This window comes from Lonchura striata, chromosome Z (assembly GCF_050655825.1).
Source record: "Lonchura striata isolate lonStrDom1 chromosome Z, ASM5065582v1, whole genome shotgun sequence".
Lineage (NCBI taxonomy): Eukaryota > Metazoa > Chordata > Aves > Passeriformes > Estrildidae > Lonchura > Lonchura striata.
The window spans coordinates 26,351,960-26,374,836 of record NC_140740.1 but is presented as its reverse complement, the minus strand read 5'-3'; the positions used below and the strand labels follow the sequence as shown (position 1 = coordinate 26,374,836).

At 39.1% G+C, this 22,877-nt stretch overlaps 1 protein-coding gene across 4 annotated transcripts in view; it reads left to right on the top strand.

The window, feature by feature from the left end:
- LPAR1 (lysophosphatidic acid receptor 1) overlaps positions 1 to 22,877 on the top strand; it is a 67,652-nt gene that overhangs the window by 23,997 nt on the left and 20,778 nt on the right. For all 4 annotated transcript variants that reach the window (XM_021525009.3, XM_077790314.2, XM_085566200.1 and 1 more), the window contains one exon: positions 11,598 to 12,345. In XM_021525009.3, the coding sequence (XP_021380684.1) occupies positions 11,598 to 12,345 (748 nt within the window). The remainder of the gene's footprint in view (positions 1 to 11,597; positions 12,346 to 22,877) is intronic.

Genomic DNA, 22,877 nt, shown 5'->3' with positions numbered 1-22,877 from the left:
CACAGTAGAATACCTCATAGGAGGTGAATGCTTCATACCTGTGTCCCAGGCTGCATAGTTACTGCCAGACTCCTCTCCCTTGCTGGGGAAAGGTTCCTGCAGGCCATCACCACACATCTGCACTCCTGTCTTTGTGGGTTACCTCTTCACAGCCTTCTTTATGTATATATAGTGGGTTGACCTTGGCTGAGCACCAGCTGCCCATCAAGCTGTTCTATCAATCCCCTTCCCAGTGGAACAGGGAAGAGAAAATATGGAAAACAAGTTGAAGGTTGAGGTAAGGCAGTTTACTAAAGCAAAAAAAAAGGTGAAAGTTTGTGTCTGTGTATATAAGCAAAGGGAAAAATAAATCAATCTCTACTTCCCATTGGTGAGTGATGCTCAGCCACTTCCTGGGAAGCAGGGCTTCAGCATGTGGAGTGGCTACTCTGGAAGACAAATAGTGTAAAATAACTAATGCCTCCCATTCCTCCTCCTGCCCTCCCTCCACTTTTGTATCTGAGCTGACATCATATACCATGGGATAAGGCTTTGGTCAGTTTGGGTCAGCTGGCCTGGTTGTGTCCCCTCCCAGGATCTTGCCCACCCCCAGCCCCCTTGAATGTTGGAGACACAGTGCTGATGCTCAGCAATAGTCAAAGCTGAGCAGCAGCTGGTGTGTTATCAGCACCTTTCGAATTATCAATGCAAAGTGCAGCAGCACGTGGGGGCTGTTAAGGGGAAATGTGCTCCTGCTCAGCCAGACTCAATATAATCTCCACCCCTTATTCCATACCATTTATGTCACACTCAGATCCCACATAATTAATGTATCTTCTAACTATTCCTTTTTATTTATTTCTCATGACTGGAACCCCTTCTTACCCACACATACAACTTAAACTACATCCTTAAACCATCTCTCTACCAAACATACATTTTCATTAACTACTGTCCCCTACTGTTTCACAGAAAAATATTATTATTATTCTGTTTCATGGGCTTCCTTCATCCCTCCAGATCTCCAGTCCATCAGGATGAGTGGTCAGGGGAAGTGATATACTTGATCACTGGGCACCAACACCAGCCTGGACTGGGTTGTCATCACATTCTCCTTGCTCCTCACAAAATTAATTCTTCATCAGTTCATGTCACTCCTGCTACTTTACTTCCTGCAACATACAGTTTACACAACAGAATATTCTTCCTACAGGATTATATCTTCTTGAGGCACATACCATGCCTTTCCATCCTTCCACATAATCCACCAAATCATTACCCACCAAGTACACCTAGGTCCTTGGGCAAAAACAATCTGAACAATGGATTTGTCTTAGTTTAGGAGAAACCCATACTGACTTCCCCAGCTACTTCCCTTAGGTATTTCAGGGAACATATCTCCTTCCACAGTGTGAAGAGATTTTATTTGAGTAGGACAAAGGCAGTCAGCAGATACCAGCCAAATGGCTTCTGTTAAATTTGCATCCCAGTGATTCCATGCCCCATTACCTAATGTTCTTAACATGGTCTTCAGCAGTCTATTATACCTCTGAATCTTCCCAGAGGCTCATGAGTGATAAGGGACGTGATATATCCATGCAATGCTATATTTCTTTGCCCAAGACTTCCTGATGTTATTTTGAAAATGAATTCCATTGCCTGATTCAATTCCTTCTGGTGTACCTTGTCACTACAAAATGTGTCTCTTAAGGCCTGAGATGGTGTTCCAAGGAGTGGCAATGGTTTACAGAGCATGCTTCCAGCCAGACAGCTATTGCCTCTACCATGGTGAGTATGTAGGTCTTGCTGTGGTGTGTTTGTGGCAGTGGTCCAACATAGTCAATTTGCCAGCCCTCACCATATTGGGAACCCTGCCACCAGCCTCTATTCCAAGGAGATTTCACTCATGTAGTTTGCTTGATGACAGCATGTTTCATATTTGTGTGTATCTAAGGATTGTTGTTCACGACAAATGACTTCTCAAAAGGAGAATAAGAGCAGCTATAATGTGAGAATGAGCAAAAGAAAAGCTATCTGTTGTAAAGGACTTGATGATCAGCATAGTCACCTTTCTGTTGTATTGAATACACATATCCTGGGCCTACAGAGAGATTTTGCTGCCTGGACTTAGATCACTAGGCCAAAGACTAGAAATGAATAGGTGATTCTAGTCATTAATTAGTAATATAGAGGTCTCCCTCCACACTCAAATTTTAGAAACTCTGCTTCAATGAGATTTGACTTGGGAGCCAAAAATAAATTACAACAAGAAGCAGTAGAAAGACTGGTACCTCAGTGTAGGGGATTATAGTAGAAAAAATGCCATTCTCTCATGCTCATGTTATAAAAGTAGGCTCAGAATCGGTATCTGTACAAGACTTAAATGATTAATTACATGAATTCCCACATCTCAGTAAATCATTGTGGATATGATAGTTGATAAAAGTCATATAAAAGTCTCCTCCCAAGCTCCACTGGGAGCCATCTATATGTTTCTGAGAGTAAGGAAGACCTTTTTAACAGGCAAGGACATAGTGAGATATGTATGTAAAGAGACAATTACAAGATTAAATATTGAAGTAAAACACTTTTCATACTTGGACTGTATGGGCAACTTTTGCTTTTCATGTCTGGAATGAATTTTTGGATACAGTTTAGAAAACAACATCAACTAAATTTTCTCCCCCTGTCCCAGAGGACATTATTTTGCTTTTTGAAATTGAGGAGGTGCCACAATGTGCTGCAGAAGAAATTTAGAGACTAGTATTTTAAGGAAGGATTTTTTTTTAAACTTGGAAATAACCTTGCATGCCTTTTGCATGAGCTAGACGGCATCTTACTTGCAAAAGAGCTTTCGATTTTACTTTTAATTTTCTTTTTTTTTTTTTTAATACATATTTTTAAACTTTCCTTTGGCATTGCCAGCATAGTTGGCTTCTTTCACATTTGGTCAATTTAGACTCAGAAGTAAATACTACCTATCTTGCATACCTATATATGTATATGCATGCATGTTTACACATTGCAGTAATAAATACTCCTCTGCTTGCCATCAGTCCTTTAACTTCACCAGGCAAACAAGCTTATTTCCCCTGGGAGAGAATCTCAGAGACTTCAGCAGGACCTTTTTTTTTAAGCCAGAGCACCTTCTGATAGGTTTTTGCCTTGGACTTCAATCTTACAGCTGCTCATTGTGGCACCACAATAAGAGAAGTTCCTGTTCATTTAGTGGATTAACAGGATCCTCTAAATGGATGTTCCCAAGATTTGTTCTCTGAGTCAGGTAATAAAAGGCTCACATTTTGAAAAAGTTTTGGAAACTCACTTCTGGGTACCAGATATGAAATTACTAATACTGTCTTAATATTCTTGCATCAACATAGGACCTGCTTCTGGTGCTGCTCTACAACCCTCTATCAAAGCAATGCATTTCTGTAGTCATGTTTCTTCATACCCTCCCACCGCACTAATTTGTTCAAATCTTCCTTCTTTTCTACCCCCAGTATCTTGTTAACCAGACACAAGAAGTGGTGAGTAAGAGCAGAGGCACCCTGGTCATGTGTAAAGGTAAAAGATAAGTAAAGTTTCAAGGTAGTTTACCTGTCCATAGCTGTGATTTGAGACAGAAAATAGTTAGGGGACAGCATTCACAAAATAACAAAGAAGTCAATGAAGCAAAAAAATTCCCAAATATGCTTTTAGCTTTTTGCAACAGCATTTCATTGTAAGGCAGAAAAGATCTCAAATTAATCACAATAAATCACAATCTAGTGACTTCTGATTAGCTAAGCTGTACTGTTCATAAAGAGAGCGAAATAAAATGTAACAGAAATTTATGATTTTTAATTTGGAGATATTTTGTATACATGTTATGACTTCATACCTCAAATATGCATAAGTAAACTGATCTCATAGAAACCTGACTAATCTGACAACATTAAATAATTCTGTAAGAAGCATTTAGCATCCCAGAGGGCTTTGCTGTTTGCAAAAAGAAACATCACAAGTGGTGACCCATACTGATGAAAGCATTCTCTGAAGTGATTAGTATTTTCTCTCTTTGTGAATGGCATGAGATGAATTCTGCAGTAAAAGCTTTGAATAAGTCATGATTTGAGCTCCAGTTACTTAATGAACCAGGGACTTCCGACAGTGCCTCACAAATGCTTAAAACAAGAAAACAAAGAAATTCATCATTCTCTCTGCTTTTGCCAGCAGTGGATCCTACCAGCCAAATACTGGGAGCAAATGAGTATGTTTAAATAGCTGCCTTGCAGTTGTTTCAAAGAGAAATCCAGAGCAGTTTTCATTAGAATGGCCTTTCATGGCCAGAGCCAAAAACCATTTCTTGCACTCTGTGTCATTGAATACATCTCTATTTTCTACTCATTTTGTTGGAACTGGAGTGGACGAGATTTAAATTATCATTGCCACAGAATGGTTATCCTTATCATGATATGCTTGAGAACAGGCTGCTGTGAGCTGGCACAGCTGCTGTCACCCCTTTCCCCAGAGAAGTACAACAGAATTTGCATTTTGGATTTGGTGCCCAAGTTTCTGCAGTCAACAAGTGTGTAGATCCCCCTTGAACTGAGTAAACAAATCAGCCTTGTTACCAAAACAGGCCTCTTGTGGTGGTAAATACAGCAAACAGGAGAACTAAAGGAAATGGTGAGGCTGGAAAAAACAATTTGTGATTAGAAGTATATCCACCCAGTTACAGCCATCATAGGGGAAATGAAAATACCAGCACACTTTTTAAAAAAATATATTTTTCTGGGTAAGATTACTGGAGGTGCAAAATGCATCTCTGTTTTGTTTAAAGTAGACCAATAGTGCCTTAAAGGTAACTGCTCAGTAAAGTGTGAATGAGTTAGTTCTAGAGACCCCATTGCTTCTAAAGCTCTGAGAAGCAGATTTTTCTATATTCTGTTTATATATTTCACAAATACCTCAATATATCAAAGCAAAAGAAACCCAAATTTTCTAACGTATATTTCATGAAAGAAATGTGGTTGCTGTACTTTATTGTAAACATAGAGTATTCTTCTTATTTCCATCTGTAAATCTCTATTTCCAGTCTCAAAATGAAATTTGCTATGCATTTTGCTTGTAGGCTAAACTTTCCCAAGTGCTCACTTTGCTGGTTTGCTTGGTGAGGAGTGATGGGGAGTGTGCCCTGGAGCTGGAAGCAGTCCCAGTGTAGCCCAACAATGGTTTTTCAGCATAAAATTGCTATCTTTGAGCTGCTGTAGCCAATACTTAACTCCTAGCTTGGTTGACTAACAGGGCTTAAAGGATGCACGTTGTAAATCATTTAATGATTTATGCATGGAAACTCATTTGGGATGTTACAGGTGTAGATTTTTTTCCCCTCTGGCTGCTTCCCCTCTGGCTTTTGAAGTGCACAGATAGGAATTCTGTGTCCTTTACCTCTCTCCAGAAAACCCCTCCCAAGGTGGTTAATGTTCAGTAATGGTCTATCCTGCACTGCCCTCATCCTCACAGCAGCATTCAAGAACTCACAGCGGTTTGCAACTGGGCAACTGGGGATGAACTGGGCAAGAAAGTGGAGCAGCCCAATCAGCATCATGGCAAAGACATTTTCTGAAGACTTAAGAGGTGGAATATTTCAGTCACTAAATGACATGATGGAATATAATTGTCTTCCTGTGTCTTCCACAAAGCCACAAAATGTTGAGCCTGTGCTCATGTTTGGCTAGTGTTTGTAAAGCTCAGCTTGTCATGAAAGCTACCCCAAAGGAAAGGAAGTTTTAAGAGTTTTGCAAAAGGCCTTTCTGTACTTTGGAACACTTGGGCTTATGTACCAAATTTGGGCTCAGTATGGTCTACCTGCTCCACAGCCAATTACTTTATTTATGCAATATTTCCACATTACACTGTTGGGAAGACAGATGAGGGGTGGCAGAGAAAAAACGAATTCTTAATAATCAACATATAAGCACCATTCTAGGACTGTGAGAGAGGGTGTGATGATGTACAACTATGCTCTGATTGAAACAGTCTTCATTTCCTCCTCTACTGGAAAACTTCCCTATGAACATTTATGTAGTACTTGTGAGGGACACAGCACATCTGAAAATGCTGGGTCTGTGGAAAAGGAGCAACAATACAACAGGGTGTGAAATGTTGGCTAAGTTGTGGATAGATGAGGTCACTCTATCTTTTTGTCTTCAATTCTTCTTTTAAATAATTCTAGCTTTTAATTTCTTAAATCTCCTTTTACTTGCAGAATTTTGGAAGGTCAACAGCCTCACTGATTTTATAGCCAATCTGTGAAGGTCATAATCGTAGTTAATAAATGAGATCTGTGTCACTTGTGAATTATACCCTCCAAGAGTAAAACTGCCTCTTTTCTCACTGTTCCTGGTGGCTGGGTCTCTTTAATACACTGAGTGCCTAGAATGTTGAGCTGCATTTTCAGGTACAAACTATAGTACCATTTCTAGTAGTTGGGACATTGGTCAGCTCTGAGACTCTGTAGTAATACACTCTGCTACAAAATCATCCTAAAAATTATTGGATGCACTAGCTCTTGCCACATGATCCTTAAGTAACTTTATGCTTTAGGATGTTTTAATAGCATTAAAGGGATCCCCTTGCAGACAGATTAATTTCCTCCTGTCTTGTCAGCTTTGTGAAGGCCAAAATTAATCTAGTGAAATGAAGTAACCTGCTGTGACAGAACCACTCCATCTTATTATACAGCTTTATCTTTAAATCTGTTGAATAGTTACTTTGAGAGATGCAATTCTGAAAAGGAGGAGCCATTCTATGCTGGTGGTAGGGTTTCCTACTTCCATTGTGCAGACAAAAAGTATGTCTGTGCATGAGGCTATAATGAATCAGGACCCTTGTCTTGTGACTTCATGATTTTTTTTTTTACTTCTGCTTTTATCTTTGAAGGAAACACATATTTTCGGCTTTATTTTAAAGCTTTTCTTTCATGTTCTGCAGTTTGAAAAGTAGTCTATGTTTTTCATTAGGTCATGGAAAACTGTTTTTGCTAATTGGATTTTTTTTCCTCATCTGTTACAACTTTATTTTCGTAAACCCCATGTTTAGTACTTGTGGGTTGATTAAGTATTTACATATTGATTCAATTATGCCTATACTTACTTGCTTATCCTTATTTTAAAGATATTCTTAATTTATATCCTTCTTTGGGAATTTTGAACTTGAAGTCTTTCAGCTTGACTCCTTCTGGTATGTTGGTAAACTTAAGATATTTACATAAGGTAAAAGCAGTGGCACTGATTTCCATTTACTGCTGCTCTAAATGTAAAAATATAAAACAGTTATTATGGTTTCATAGTCTTAGTTTACCACGCCAATATTAGAACAATTAATTGCTTTTCATCGCCTCTGTGTTCTGGGTAAGAAAACAGTGTCATATGGAAGTTAATTCAGCAAAAGACAAAAAAGAGAGGAGCAGAGTGTGTTTGGAGAGTTTAGGGTCAAGATATTTTTAAGAGATTTCCTGGATATGGATTTTTTTTTTTTTTTTTTTTTTGTTAGCTTATAAGTTTGAAAAGTGCTGTAACAGTCAGCCTTAGTATTCAAAGAATGTTCCTCTCAGCTTCTCTCAACAAGAAATAGGTACACCCATGGGTACTGGGAGTGGGGAGACAGTGACCTGCCTTTTTTTTGTTTTCTGGATCAAGGAACTCACCAAAGCCTGAGACTGCAGAGGTGTTTGTAAACTGATCACCTTTCCCTCAGGCAGCTCGTGCTAATTAATGCTTTGTTTAGGCAGGATCAGGCAATGGTATTTGAAAACTTTTTGATGTTTGTTTTCCACCCCAAGCATGGCTCCATACACAGTCCTTACCAGGTGAGCAGCTCTCACCAGGTGAGCTGTCACTCACCACAGATCTGGCAGGATCCAGAGATCCCCTCTCGCCTTCTGCTCCAGGCAGACTGTGTTCTTCACTGCTGTCTCTGCTCCAGGAGGGACAGACAGTAATGGGCTGCTCTCCCAAGGACATCCAATGGTCAAGCTGCTGTGGATCCAAATCCTCATCCTGTTCTTTAGGGTGTGTTGCACAGGTGGTGCAGAAGCAAGATTAATCAGGCACAAAACGTGGGAAAGCTTACATGAGCTCTTCTTCCCTGTGTTCCCACTGGCATCCTTGTGCTGTGATCCCATACAACAAGAGGAGAGGAGACAACCAGGCAAATAGTGCCTGAAAAGGCCAGTGCCAAGGTGATTAATTGAATGATTAGTTGCTGAAGAAGAGTGAGTTTTATTTATTAAGCCCTGGTGCCAAATTTCCTGGTCTGTGTGCACTGTGCTGTAGTTATAACTATGTCTCATGATATTAAGAAATTGAGTTCTATGTACTTGTGATTTTCTTCTTTGATTTGAGACAAATGTGTCTTCGGTCATCTTTATACTGTGAGAGAAGACTTTGCTTTCAGCGTACTTTTAGTGCATTTTCCTTTATCTGTCCTGTTTTATGACTCAATGTTTACTTCTTCCACATAGATGCATCCTAGAGGTTTAGTTAACATGGGCAATTTGCAGCTCAGTTTGTTTTAAACTTCTGTTGAGATATACTGAATGGATGAGGTAAATCTCTGGGCACCACACATCTGGCTTACACAGGCAGTGAAACACTCTGAGTGAAACTTCAGGAAATTAAAATATAAACTTCCCTGCCCCTTTTCCTGCAGAGGCAGGAGAGGGGATGGGGTCTGCCTGCTTGCATATGCCTTTGTGGTATGTTAACACTTTGAGTACTGAGAGATAAAGTGCATTTCTCTCCTGCTTGGTTTCCTGCTTGGTCTTTCTCAGTCAGCATCACAGCTAAATGTGATGCCTTAGGATTTTTATGTTTGTCACCTGGGAGGTCAGAACCTTCCTTTAAGATATACCATGGCATCCAAGAAAGCTGATCATCTGGAAGTTCCCTGCTGGAACTTTTGCCAGCAAATTCTCTCATCTTCTTCTCTTCTTTCCCTTGGTGGGGGCGGGGAGGGAGGGGGCTTGCAGGGCATGAAAAGATTACTTTTGCAGAAGGTCCCAGGTTTTAGATTAGAAAGCCTTAAAAATAAAACTTCTCCAAAATCCCTTACATGAACACAACATTTTGTCTGTCTTCAAAATGAGAGAAGCAGCAAGTGAGCTTCATGCTAACTTCTCTGAGATTGCTCAAGTGCTGTCAGACTTTTAAATTGAACAAGTCTGGCTCTGTAGCATTTTACATACTGTTATGTGTGTACATACATTCCATCTTGGCTTGGCATTTCATGATTAAGTCATTTTTTTTCATATTTTGTTTCAGATTTCAAACAAAAAGGTAGGAGAGAATATTGCACAATCATGGAATAATTCACATTTTAAGCCCATGTGCAAAACAAAAATACCAAGAAAAAAAAGAAAGAAAAAGAAAGTAAAAGCATAATACTGGCCACATTTTAAATTTCTGAATAAAAAATATATGTTTTTTCCAGGGGTAAAAGGCCTCATTCCATAGGAGCAACAGCAGAGTGGCAATCATTACATGTGGGCAGCAGACATCTGAAAGAAAAAAAAAGTGACAAATACACAGGCAAAGAGAATTTATTAAATATCACAAATATCCGCTAGGTCCTGCCTCCAGATATTCCTACAGAGACTAAAGATCCTGTGCATTACATAATTAATGCAGATGTTGGCAAACTTTCATAAGGGCCACTAATTCATTCATGTGACTTCCTCTCTCCCTCACAAGGTCTTTAACCAAAGAATTAAAGCCAGATGTCTTGTACCTAGGTCTCCTTTTGCTAAACGTTCCTTATAAATATTTTTTATATGCAACAAATCCTACATGAGAACTTCCAAAATTTCTTAAATAATTAAGGCTAAAAGGCTTCAAACCCAAGGGCTGATATATCCTAGAGAAGCAATAAAAATATTATACTCACTGTGCTGAGAAACACTATTTCACTTTTTATTATCCTGGGACTGCAAATGTTTCTGGTCAATGTTTAGGCTGGAGGTAAAATCTTTCTTAAAATGCCTTTTTCTTTAACGTAATTTTAAACATCATGTAGTCCATTTGGGATATAGGTGGAAAGTTTTGTATATTGCTTTATTGGAATTGGCTTAATTGCATTGACAAATGTAGAAATGAAAAGAAACAGCAACAGCTTTGGGTAATTCTAAGGAGATCTTTATCAGACACTATTTTCACTTGAGTCAAGTTACAAATTTTGTTTCCCAATTCTGTACGTTTTTGTTTTCAACAAGAGGGTTAGTTTAGCCGTAGCACTTCCTGCAGAGTAACTGGAGCTGTCCAAAACCTGTGGTTAACTTTGTATGTTTTAAGGGGAAGAAATTACCATCTTTAAGTGTTGTTGAACTGTTCCTTCATTGGGCTTCTTACCTGCATTGCTAGAACTGGTCCTGTTTTTGTAAAAATTCAAATTTAGTTAATAAGAGTTCCAAAGCAATAAAAGCAGAGAGACAAAGGCAGATCTTATCAAAAGAGACTTCGCTGACATGTGTTTCTTGGTTTGATTTTTTAAATTATTATTTTTACATCTTTGTTGTTTACCCATGCTAAACAAGGAACCAGGATGTTATGCAGAGGAGTTTCTTTTCTTAAGGTTTGCCTTTGGGAATTGCACCTTGAGTAACCGAATGGAACTGGAAAAGGAAACTCATTAGGCATTTTCTTATAAGCCAACAGTTTTATCCAGAATTTCCACATTCCAGTGGAATATGGGCTGGTTTGTTGCCCCCCTAACTGTTCTCTGTGGAGTACTCTGCAAAAAAAATTAATCATGTGTTCTCTGATGTAGCCACAACAATAGTTAATGCAGGAAATAAGTTGGATGCTTTTAACAATAGTTAAGCCAAACATTTCTTTTCTTATTTCTTGGCTCACTCCTATTTCAAATTGGAATAAGTCAGTTTGGTGAGTTATAGTTAAAAGCATTGTGTATTTTAAACCATTTCTAGAAATGTGGATGGTGCTCATAGAAATGCTATGTCATGCTTCCTTTATTGCACATAAAAGCACTTTTTATGGACATACGTTATCCCTCAAAATATACTGGCAATTTTTAATTAGGGTGTTCTTCCCACATTTTAAGGCAGGACAAGAAGGAATACCCATGGTGGAAAATGGAATGAGTTAAAACCTGCTTGGAAATGTAATGCACATTTCCTCCTCTTTGAAGGACTATTCTTTCACTACAGTCAAACAACAGTTCTGTGCACTGATAACATAAATAAGGTGTCTAGCAGAGTTAATTTTTCTTAATTCTGAGTTGCATGCCTTTAACAGAATCTCTCAGCAGATCTGCTTGGCCAGAAGCTTGTTTTCTATGCAACTTACAGCTACATCAGAAATCATACTGTCTCTCAGAGCAGATTGAACCATTTCTGGTTGTTTCTAATCTGGTTGTTGTTACTAGATTCCTCAGAGCAATTGTTTGTGAGTTGTGGAATGCCATTTGGTCTGAAACAATAAATTTGTTCTGAAGCATGTTCCTTTCCTGTCCCCCTCCCCACTCTGTGTGCATGTCTTAGCCATGAAGGCAATCATATGTTTTCAGTTCTGATGTCATTCTGGGTTTTTTTTCTCTCTCTTTCTCTCTTCTTTCAGTCCACAGCCATGAGTGAACCACAGTGCTACTACAATGAAACCATTGCCTTCTTTTATAACCGAAGTGGAAAATATCTAGCCACTGAATGGAACACAGTCAGCAAGCTTGTAATGGGACTGGGGATTACCGTCTGCATCTTCATAATGCTGGCCAACCTCTTGGTTATGGTGGCTATTTATGTCAATCGCCGATTCCACTTTCCTATTTATTACTTAATGGCCAACTTAGCTGCTGCGGACTTTTTTGCAGGGCTGGCCTACTTTTACTTAATGTTCAATACAGGACCCAACACTAGAAGACTGACTGTAAGCACCTGGCTTCTCCGTCAGGGTCTCATTGATACCAGTCTGACAGCCTCTGTAGCCAATTTGTTGGCCATCGCTATTGAGCGGCACATTACGGTTTTCCGAATGCAGCTGCACACTCGGATGAGCAACCGCCGAGTGGTCGTTGTCATTGTTGTTATCTGGACTATGGCCATCGTCATGGGTGCCATACCGAGTGTCGGATGGAACTGTATTTGTGATATCACCCACTGCTCCAACATGGCACCTCTCTATAGTGACTCCTACCTGGTCTTCTGGGCTATTTTCAACCTGGTCACTTTTGTGGTCATGGTGGTCCTATATGCTCACATCTTTGGGTACGTTCGCCAAAGGACTATGAGAATGTCCAGACACAGTTCTGGACCCCGCAGGAATCGGGACACCATGATGAGCCTCCTGAAGACTGTGGTCATTGTGCTCGGTAAGTGCTTACTTTTCCCACCTTGTTACCCTGCGCTGTTTCTTATAAGGTGACTTCAGTAATGCATAGCCAGCTCCTGGGGGTCATCAGAATTTGGAAGACACTGGAAGAGGTGCAGACAATAAGAACACTCAGAGTTCACTACTGTGACCACTCGGACTATCAAGCTTTTTTATGGAAGTTGATGTGACTTGGTCACTCAGCCCTGTAACATGAAATCCAGATGTAATGTGGTGGTTTTTTGCAGCAACACATACTTAAAATCTTTTCTAGTAACCTATTATATAATGTTTGTCCTTTTGCCTTTGAAGATGCCAAATGACTTAAAATAGTACAGGGAAGGTTCGGTATTCCACTGAAGTATCTGTTGTCTCCTTTTTGCCACCCAAAAGGTGTTGTGTGTATTCATGTGAAATTCCAGTATGTGGAGAACAGTCAGGAACTACAAGCTATTGACAAAAAGATTGTGTGTTAAGCAGGACTGCATGTACCCAGTTCTATAGTGTTTGGTACATTTGCTAATACAGGAATGTAGCATATGAGATACTGCTGTGCTTCAGCACACTGCTCAGGAGGTGCGTAGGCTTCAGAGCTCAGCATGAGGGCAATACAATAACACATTTTGGATTCAGGGGGTTATTGTAATTTTGTGAAGAGCTTACTTGGGTTTTGTTTAGGGCTTCCAGTTTCCTTATGCAGAAGCACAGCCTAAAGGCTGAGTACTGCTCCCTGTTGATCTTCTTTGCTGTTTGTTATGTTCTTTGTCCCTGCAGATGATAGTGAGCTGAAGGCAGCGAGGATAGTGTAGGTTGTCTCCTTGTCCCAATATGTGTTCTCACGTATTAGGTCTTCCAGTACAGTACATGGATCTCCAGTTATCCCAGTACCCTGTTGCATCAGATGGTGGTCCTAACAGTTCATAAATACAATTGCTAGGCAGTCCACAAAGCCCAAAACTTAGCCCCATTTTTCTCCTTGACATTATGGTTCCCATAGGTTTATGCTGTGACTTGAGCTTTCTATAACAAACGTGGCAGAATGGTGTCAGAGATTCAGTGTGAGTCACTGTGTCAACTCACTTTTTAGTTTCAGAATTTACATGTTGTACTCTGACCTAGTGATTTGCTTTTTAACCAGAATATGAATTGTGCAGTTAACAAACCTGTCAAACCATTGACAAGATGTATTCCTCCACATCCTGTTCCTCCCTTCAGGGAAAGAAGTTTTATGAGTTTTCCAAGATTGGTGAAACCTGTAGTCGTTGGTGAAATCTCTCCTGATCTCCTGGTGATTCAAAAATCTGTCCATTCCCATCTCCATGATTCTCATGGCAGAAAGCAAGATGAGGTTAAGAATACAAAGAAAATTTGGGTTTTGCAGTCCTCTTTTAGGAAACAGTTCTCAGTTTTCCATCCTGAAGACATTATTGTTTATACAGTATTTCCTATGAGGTGAAAAACTGGTTCAGATTTAACAAAAAAAAAAAAAAAAAAAAAAGGCAAAAGACTCCAAAAACAGCTACTACAAAAATTGGATGGAAAATAGTAGGCGCTTCTACCAATGCAATGTAGAGTTGTAGCAATAAACAGTCACTGAAAAAATAGCAAATGTCAGCTAATCCCAAGTATGTAAGGTACTAGAGGCATGTGTATGCAGCAGGAAGGATTCTTCTCCTGTGAGAAGAGGTCAGAGGGAAGATGTACAGGCCACTCACTGTGGCCACAACAGCAGTGGTGTACAGAGAACGTAAAGTGACCTTTTTTTCTCTAATAAGTATAATTTTTCAGGTATTGTTTTAAAAAGAGTGAAACAACTCCAGGGGGTAAGGGGCATTAGCTAAACTGAAGATGAATTCAGTATACCTGCACATATAGTTTAGTAATACCTCTGATTCCTCATAAAGGTGGGATTTTTCAGGACTGCATGTGGCACGTGTTCAAGCTTTCTTCAAAATTTAAACAGGATCTTATTTCTTGTTACTGCTGCACTTCATTCAGTGTTTTGCACACACTGTACTTAAGTATCTCTTCTAATCTGCATAAAATACCATTTACAGAAAAAGATAACTTATTATTTTATTAAATCTGTTCAAAGGAAACAAAAATGCTCGTAAGTTGTGACACTCTTTGTCATTTTTGCAACTCCCACCTTGGTATTATTTTGCAAAGGGTTTGGGTTTTGGTTGAGTTTGGTTTTTTCCCTAAGCAATGTGGTTTGTAGACGAAAGCAAGAGGAGGTCAGTCATAGGCCTGTAGTGTAAAGAAGCAGCAGCGCTTTCACCTCCTTACCACCTGGGAGGCACAGTTGCAAGATAAAGATGGTTGGGAAACACCTGTGAGTTTGTTGTGTAAATTCTTTTAATTTAATAAATAAATAAATAAATAATAGACTGAAGTCAAGAATTAGACTTTGAGGTAACCACAGAGACTTTGGGGGAGTTAAATATTTGTGCATCAAGGTGTTACCAGACTGCTATGTACACCATGAGAAATTTTCATTAGTTGCCATCAGCTGGGGAGTACCATCCCATATTGCTGAATTTGCACTTCAGGTGAGGATAGTTTTGTGATTGTAAAAAAGAAAAGCTAAGCATCACTTCAAAGCACTTCTGGGCAGCAGATATCTCAGATATCAGTAGGTATCTCTCAAGCAAACAGTGTGGTCAGCGTGTTGATCAGGCTGGTGTGGTGGTGCTCTATCACTGTTTGCAGTCTAGTTTTAAGTCTGGCTTAAAGTTTTCTTAAGCAGAAGACTTAATTTAAAGGGTCATACCTCCTGAGTGCCTTCTTGAAAAGATAGTGCTTCAAATTTATCTACTGGAGCTTGGGAAGGGCAGAAAAGGTGAGTGTGTTAGTCTGCATGGATCAATTTGCTGAACATTTATCTCATGTTATCTGGCTTTTTCTGCATCAGTGAACCTCAAAAACATGGAGGAAAAGAACCCTTGCCTTTCTTAATGATGCAGATTAGGATAATAATGCATTATTCAATACATTGGTTTGAGGCCGAAACCAACTTTTTGCAGGAAGTGAAGCTGGGAAGGAGATTAGTTTAATCTGAAGATGCCTCTCCCTCCTCTCTTTCCCCACAGTCAAGTGGGGAAGGGAACTGATTTGTGTCAGCCTACTTTACACAGGAGAAGACATTGCATTTTGGAGGAGAGGTAGGGTGTCCTGGGATTGAAATGAAAACAGAACTGGGGCTCTGGGTAAACCTGTGAGCATTGGCAGAGGGAGGCAAATCATTCCTCATTTTAGAATCTTTGTTAAAATGCTGCTCAGCCGTAAGTAACCCCACTGTGAATTGGGCGGCAATGAATTGTTCATTTGACTTTTAAACTTCCATAAACGGGTGTCCTGGAGTTGTCCTGCTGGCTGTAATCCCAGGCAAAGCCATGCTGCTGCTGCAAGCAGAAGAGCATCTTTTCCCCTGTCTGCATTCTCACTGTGTTTTGGGGGCAGGAGGGGGAGGCAATAGCACAAGAGCTTCTTGTTTGTTAGCTGCCTGACACAGCTGGCCCTCCTCATGCCTTGCTGCCTTGCTCCAAGAGGAGAAGAGCTGCCCCAAAGGGGTGCAGTCCTCCAGGCAGTGATGCTGTCAGCGTGTGCGGGGAGGGTGCCAGCTGCCTCTGACAAGAGGGTGATTGTGTGGGGAGGGCTCTGGCTGCTTGACGCACTGACTGGAGCGGTCAGGATCTGGCACACTGCGTCATCCCACAGAGCGGGTGGGATGCTGAATCCTAGGAACAAGTCAAAAGCAGAGAACAGATTTATTTTTTTTTTTCCATGCCCTCTTGTTTTTTTCCTCGAGTAGAATAGTTTAAACAGAAGGAAATGATTTCATAGCTGAGCCTTTTCTTTTAACAAGGCTGCTTTTGAGAGCTTTCAAAAGTAACAAGGAACATAAAGCTCTTTCTCTAAGCCATGCCTTTCCTTTGCATTGGAACTAAGGAAGGACTGATCTGTGTACTGCACACAGCCATAAAATCATGTCTGGTTTGGCTTGCAGCTCACTGACACTTTGCCTTTCACCACCACCATGTGTTCCCTTTAAATGAGCAATCAGGGAACAGGCAGAAACTGAGCAGATACATCAGCTGAAACTTGGCATCCTCTCTTCAGTTCTCCACTTTTTCTCATGTTACATTTAAAGAAAAAGCTAAACTGCTTTTTTTGCTGGGGATCATAGTTAGACTCTGAAAGTATTTGTCTGGGCTGGTTGTACGTTTGGCCCAAAAATGGATGACAGTATCTAACTATTGTTTTAAGAAGTAGTGAAAGTACCAAATTAAGGATTTCAGAGGCCAGGTCTGGATAAACTAGCTCTGGTCTGGATTTCCTTGGCCTGGAATCAGTCATGAAAGGCTAGGGTCTTTCAGGTATTTTCAGGTGTATAACTATATTTGTAGAGAAGTACTGGCTTAGAATGTTACAGGTGGAAAGTTAGCCTGTATTTCTCTTGCCTAAATGCTGATTAAATAAATATCCGTCCTAATTTGTCACATCTCGTTTTTATGGTGTGGATAACTCTGCCACATACCTCCATATGCATCTTTGGTCATTCCTCTTTATTTAGAATTTAGACTGTGAGATTGTGATATTGAGGGTTTATAACTGAATTTCAAATAAGCACGATACCAACAACCCTTCTTATTTGTATTTTACTAATCTTGAAGATTAGCCCTCTATGTTGGGTGAGTTCTCAATGTTGTTTGGCCAAAATTAGGCATGCCTATTGAGCCAAGAACCACAGCTAGCCCCCAGGATGCAGGAAGACCAAACAATGAATTCAGAATTGTTTACACTTTTTGTTCCTGGGAAGTAAAAAGACACTTAGGACTTTCCTGCCTGTAGAATCATCCACTTTGTTTGCAGGAATGTGGTTTACTCTGACATATTGGGAAACTAATATGGGCACAGATAAAAAAGGTGAAGGTTCTCCTTGTATAAACTTTGAGTTTGTATAAATTTTGATTTAAAGGAGCCTCACTGTGTTTGAAGACAATTCTTTACTTATTATAATGAAGAAATAAATGTAAGAAAAACATCTGGAAGTTCAGTATAAACATCTGGAAGGGTAGAACTGCTCAGCAACAGCATTTTTCCTGTCCTCTCTGCAGCAGTTATGAGTTGCATGAGATTTATTTTTGTACTTTTGTAGCTTTTATTTCACATCTAGGTACCAAATAGGGTTGGAAAACAGCAAAAAACTGTTAATGCACAAGAGTGTTCATATATGCTCTAGCTACACTGTTGAAGCAAATAAAGTACATTATTGGTAACTAACTTTTCTGAATGGTTGTTTTGACATGCAGTCTGCACTTCACTCCCTTTTCCTTCTTGTGCAGTAAAAGCACTTGTTTATCAGAAGAATATAAAAAGACTATGAAATAATGCCACAGCCTGACTGACAGCACATGGTGTTTTGACAGAGGCATATCTTTATTTCCATATCCCTCATGCAGCATCAGTTAATTAACTGGAATGGTTTATCTTTGTTTGCCTTAATACTTAAACAATAGGAAATACATTTCATCAGTTACCAAGGCTGTGGTCCTGGGCTGAGATGAAGATGATAATGTCTAGATAGAGCTTGTTGATGGTATCACTCAAACTTTGACAGACCTTCTCTGCCCATGGAAGCATCAGCCCTCTTAGAACAATGCAGCTTGTAAGATGATCTTTTGGAGAAGACAGGGTTTAACTCTGAGCCCAGTGACTGTGAGACAACCTATTTGCCTCCTCCTTGAGGAGTCCTGCTGCCGTTGAAAGAGATGAGCTTTGCAGCATTTTTCCGAAGATGATTGAAATTGATGATGTTGTCTTAGCTTGGGGATATTCTTCCACCAGGTAGCAGTGGCCTCATGAGGAAAAGAGCAACATCCAGTCAGGTGTTTTTCCTTGTAATTATTGCATTTTCCATAGAGAGTTGGGCTGGGCAGTAACATCATGCTGTTCAGATGAGAGCAGCATTTTTCACAGCTTCTTGCCTGGAAGTAGTGCAGTGTGAAGCCATAAATACTGTGTTACCCTGTGGTCTGCACAGGGGGCCAGTTCAGAGTCACCAACCCTGCCTGACCCCCACATCACAGAAATGTCACTTGTGTGTTGATTTAATCCTGACAGAAAAACAGGGCAATAATCTCTGTACTTGGTGCAGGCAATACAAGTCTGAGCATCAATGACTTTCTGTTCTAGCACGCGGGTTGCAGTTATGTGTAGTCCCAGTGTTTTTAGATCAGTATATTTTAAATGTGCATAAACTGTGAATTTAACCCTGCAGTCAAGTAAACTGGGAAATTGTTGGTGATGACTGTAGCTTAAATGGAGAGCTCATAAATTTAAAGGATAAAATCTTGTTTCACAGTATGGAGAGCAAAGGTTTGTAAAATGCTTTCAGAGATGCAATGTGACAGCAGTACTTTCAAGCTGTATCACCAAGTGAAATCTTGATTAAAACTATTATTTATAGCACACAGTATCTATCCTTCTGGATTTTGGCTGACTTGGATTGCTCCCTCTGCTCCCTCTGCCTTAGGAGTAATTCTGATTGCTCCTCAAAAGCTTCCTTGTGGGAAAAATACAGTTTAGGGAGACAGTGGTTTCCAGGCCTTGCCATTTCCACTTATTGTGTATTATGTATTATCCTCTTGGTTTTGTAGTTGTATTTTTTTATTTCCCCTTAATTTTTAATTTCCCCTGCATCTTAATGACATTTTAGTATTGACTTGAGTAACAGCATGCTTATAGCTTATCAGTAGATGAAGGAGAATAAAAGTCTTCATAATTTTGCATATATTTGTTAGAAGGTTTAATTGTGAAATCATTTGATTTAATAACAAGAACTTTAACTTTTAGTCAGTGATTCATACAAGTGTACTAATATTTTTATGTTTGTAAATGTAAATATCTGTATTGTATTTTCTTAATAAATACAGCTTGATTGCTATATTAGACAGGTCTAGCACTGTTTTCTAACAGGAAGACAAATTTCCACAAAGAATTGTTAAAAATCAGTTCGGTTTGATTTTTCTGGTTAAAATAATGGAGGCATGAAAACTTGCCAAGGATATATGTACATTATTTATGTAGTTATGCAGTGATTGTAGTGTGTTTTAAAGTTAACACCCTTTGAAGGATTTTTCTTGATAGCTTGAAATATTTCATGCTGCTGGTAAAAGCAGTACTATGTGTGTTCTGTCTCAAAATATCAGTCACTGTTCATTTTTATTGTCATTTATAGTCCAGCAAATGAATTCTGGTGGATCTTCTTGAATTTTTTCTAGCAGTCCCAAACCAAATCTCTTCCAGTGAGAATGCTGAAAGGAAAAATAATAAGGAAGCACAGGATCTGGAAATGAGAGTGTGGTCAGTTTGTTTGGGTGGTAAACTTCATAAGTAGCTTTCTTTTCCAAAAGAAGCCCATGCAAGCTCCACTTGATGAAGCAGAAGATACTGATGCTTTGTATCCAGGCAACTCTCTCTGAACCCAGAGTATGTCTGGATGTGTAGAAAGTCTCATGCTAAATGTTTTATTTAATTTCTTCACTGACTCAGTTAATGTTATTGCATCCACAATTAAAGCTGATACATCTGTAGTAATTGTCTTTTCTCTAAAGTATTCCAGGTATCCCTACGGCATTCAATGCTTTGCGCTGGGGAATCCATTTAGAAGTTTTCTTCTTCTTTCTCCCTTCAGTTAAGAATCAGAATTATTTCTTTTCATTCAGAATCCTTTGAAAATGCACTTTGAGGACCTTCCATCATTTCCCAAGACAGGAATGTGGTTTTATTTTATTTTATTCTTGAGAGAGAAAAATGTCTCTAGTAAATACATTCCTTTAAGTATGATGAAAATGAGGCCTTGTTTAATAAAAGTCTTTTCCCCTGACTTCAGTATAATTTATTACCTTTTCAGGGAAAGAATAAATTTAAAGGGCAGATGAAAGCTCTCTTCATTTTTCCAGGAGTGGCCAGAAAGGGGTAAACTTTAAGTAGTTCTTACACTTCACCTTTTGATTAAAAAAAATTATAAACAAAATACTAATTCTTCTTGCTTGCATAGGTTTTGACTTTTTTCAAGAAGCTTCTAAATATTAATTACAATGGCAAAAATAGGTATATTTCTCAACAGGCCCTGAGAACTGATTTTTATTTTTCTTTAATTTAATAATAGGATTAAAAATCACACCTTGACCTTTAAAAGTAGAATTCAAGCTTTTCACTTGGATCCAGGTAAAATTAAAAAATGCTGACTTACTGCAAATCCACACCTAATCAAAATTAATTGGTAACCTATATTGCCCTGAGGTCAGACTCCACTTAACAGTGCTCCATCCATGAGTAAGTAATCATCAACCTCCACTTCTCCAAAACAATGTAGATGGGCATGTTTTGTGGGTCATTTGCTCTAAAACAGAGACCTTGGTTAACTTTGCTGAATACCCAGGGCAGAAATTGTTACCAAAAAGAAATTTTGAAAATCAGCATGTACAAGATGGCTTACAGTGAAATGCCACCACATGACCAAGTCCTGCTGATCTCTCAAAATTTGAGAATTTTGAATTTTTTGGAAGAGAAAATGGGAGTCCTTTCTTTAGAAGAGGCAACAATAGTGCTTTTTAAAAATGGCTACTCACACATAACATAACATTTTGGTCCTGTAGAAAGCACATAGTTGCATGGAGAATTAGTTTCTAAATGTTTTGCTTATTTTGTTAATTCCTTTTATGACTTTCCAGATTATATTTCTTGACCCCTCAGCTAAAACTGATACATTTTTGTCAACTTCTAAAGGAAAGCATTTGCAGTCTGAAGGTACAGGGTAAGGTCTAAGTCCACCCACTATTTTCACCTTTGTCTTTCCCATGTTTCAGCAAACACCACCCAAGTGCTAAATTTACAGCTAGACCTCAGCTTCAGAAATTATGTGAACAAAAACGCCAGATGTTAACTAGTCTCATGTAAAACTGCATTCAGTGATGCACTGAACTCTTGTTTGTTTCCACCAGTGCAAAGTAAGCACTGACAACAACAGACTGTTTTGTGCAAGAGAAGCAGTGAGTAATTTGGGCTTGTTTTCTCTGGGAAAATCCATGAAAACAGAAGAAAATAATTTTTAATATCAAATTATTTTTGACTTTATAATTTCAATGAAACTTTGGCTTTTAACATCAAATCACAGAGTTACTGCTGAAGGCAAAACTTGCTGAGACATTTGAGGTACAACAGCCAGTCAGTGCAGTGGGAAATGGTCAGCAGTGGTTGATAGCTTTCAGGCAGCAGCCATGGATCTGTCCTTCTAGCATAAGCATGAAAAGAATGTTCATCAAAAAGGCTTAGTTTCTGCATTTTGAAAAATAAAGGTATTTAGAATCTGAATGTGGAAGGAAAATATGATTCGGAGTTCTTCTGGTGGCAACAGAACACCTTCCTATTTTCATGTTTCATACTCATGGGGATGCTGTCACTGAGTTCATTGATGGACTACTTTTACTTTATTTTTTTCTTTCAAAGATATTTTTAGGGTTTTTTTCTTCCTTTTTTCTTTTTTCCCCAGCTTGTTTATTATAACTTTCTCTCAAACAACTTACACATTTTGATGCCCTTCTTTAAAGCTGGAAGCAGCAATTGCAGCAGAAGATCCCCATCCTTTCTGTAGTTCTAGTTCGGGAAAACATTGTGTCACACTTCTACTTTCCTCAGCATAAGAAAATGTCTCTGAAATTCATTTTCTTGTATCCATATGGAGAAATGCTGAGGTACTTAATTTCCATGCTCTGGTGTTATCCATCAGTCTGCGCTATTTAGTGATGTACCGGAGCAAAGGGAATTGCTCTAAGTGAAAATCCTTGATTTCCAAACCCACTAGCAAACAGGAGGGATTTGAACAGGGATTAGTGCTCTGAAGTTTGTGGATAGGGTGATGTAAAGTTTTGCAACTGGGGAAGTGAGAACTTGGTCTGTAAAATTACCCCAGACATCTCTGCCATGGGGGTGGCCATCTGCTGCTGTTAGGAGAGTATCCTCTTGTGTGTTGCAGAGGTCAGAGTAATTCCTTGATGTTGGCATTAAAAGTCTGTGAGGTTACTATAAAGAAAAAAAGTTGAGACATGTTTGAGAGCAGTGAGAGAGTAATTCTGTTGCATTTTTTTCGTGTTTGAGTAAGAGCTGTCTGCCTGGGTCTTTCTGTTTTAATAAACTACTTGGTATCTGATTACAAGTTTGTTAATGTAACCATAAATATGCAAGAACAGTTAAGATTTTTGAAATATCTTCCTTCATTAAAGAAGTAATCTCCTGAAGAAAAGGGAGGGGATTTAGCTGTTAAAAGGAAGAAAAGCTGCCAAGCTCTCCTGGATTCTGTACCTTCCTTGTTCTTCTAAAAGCAGTTTTAAGGGAACTGTTTCACATCTTCTGGTATTGATATAACCTTAGAAAGAACTTGTTCTGACATATGGCATTGATAATTCTCATCTTCTCTTGTTTTAAGTTGTTTTAAGGTGCTCATTTTTTACTTTTCTAGTAAAGCAC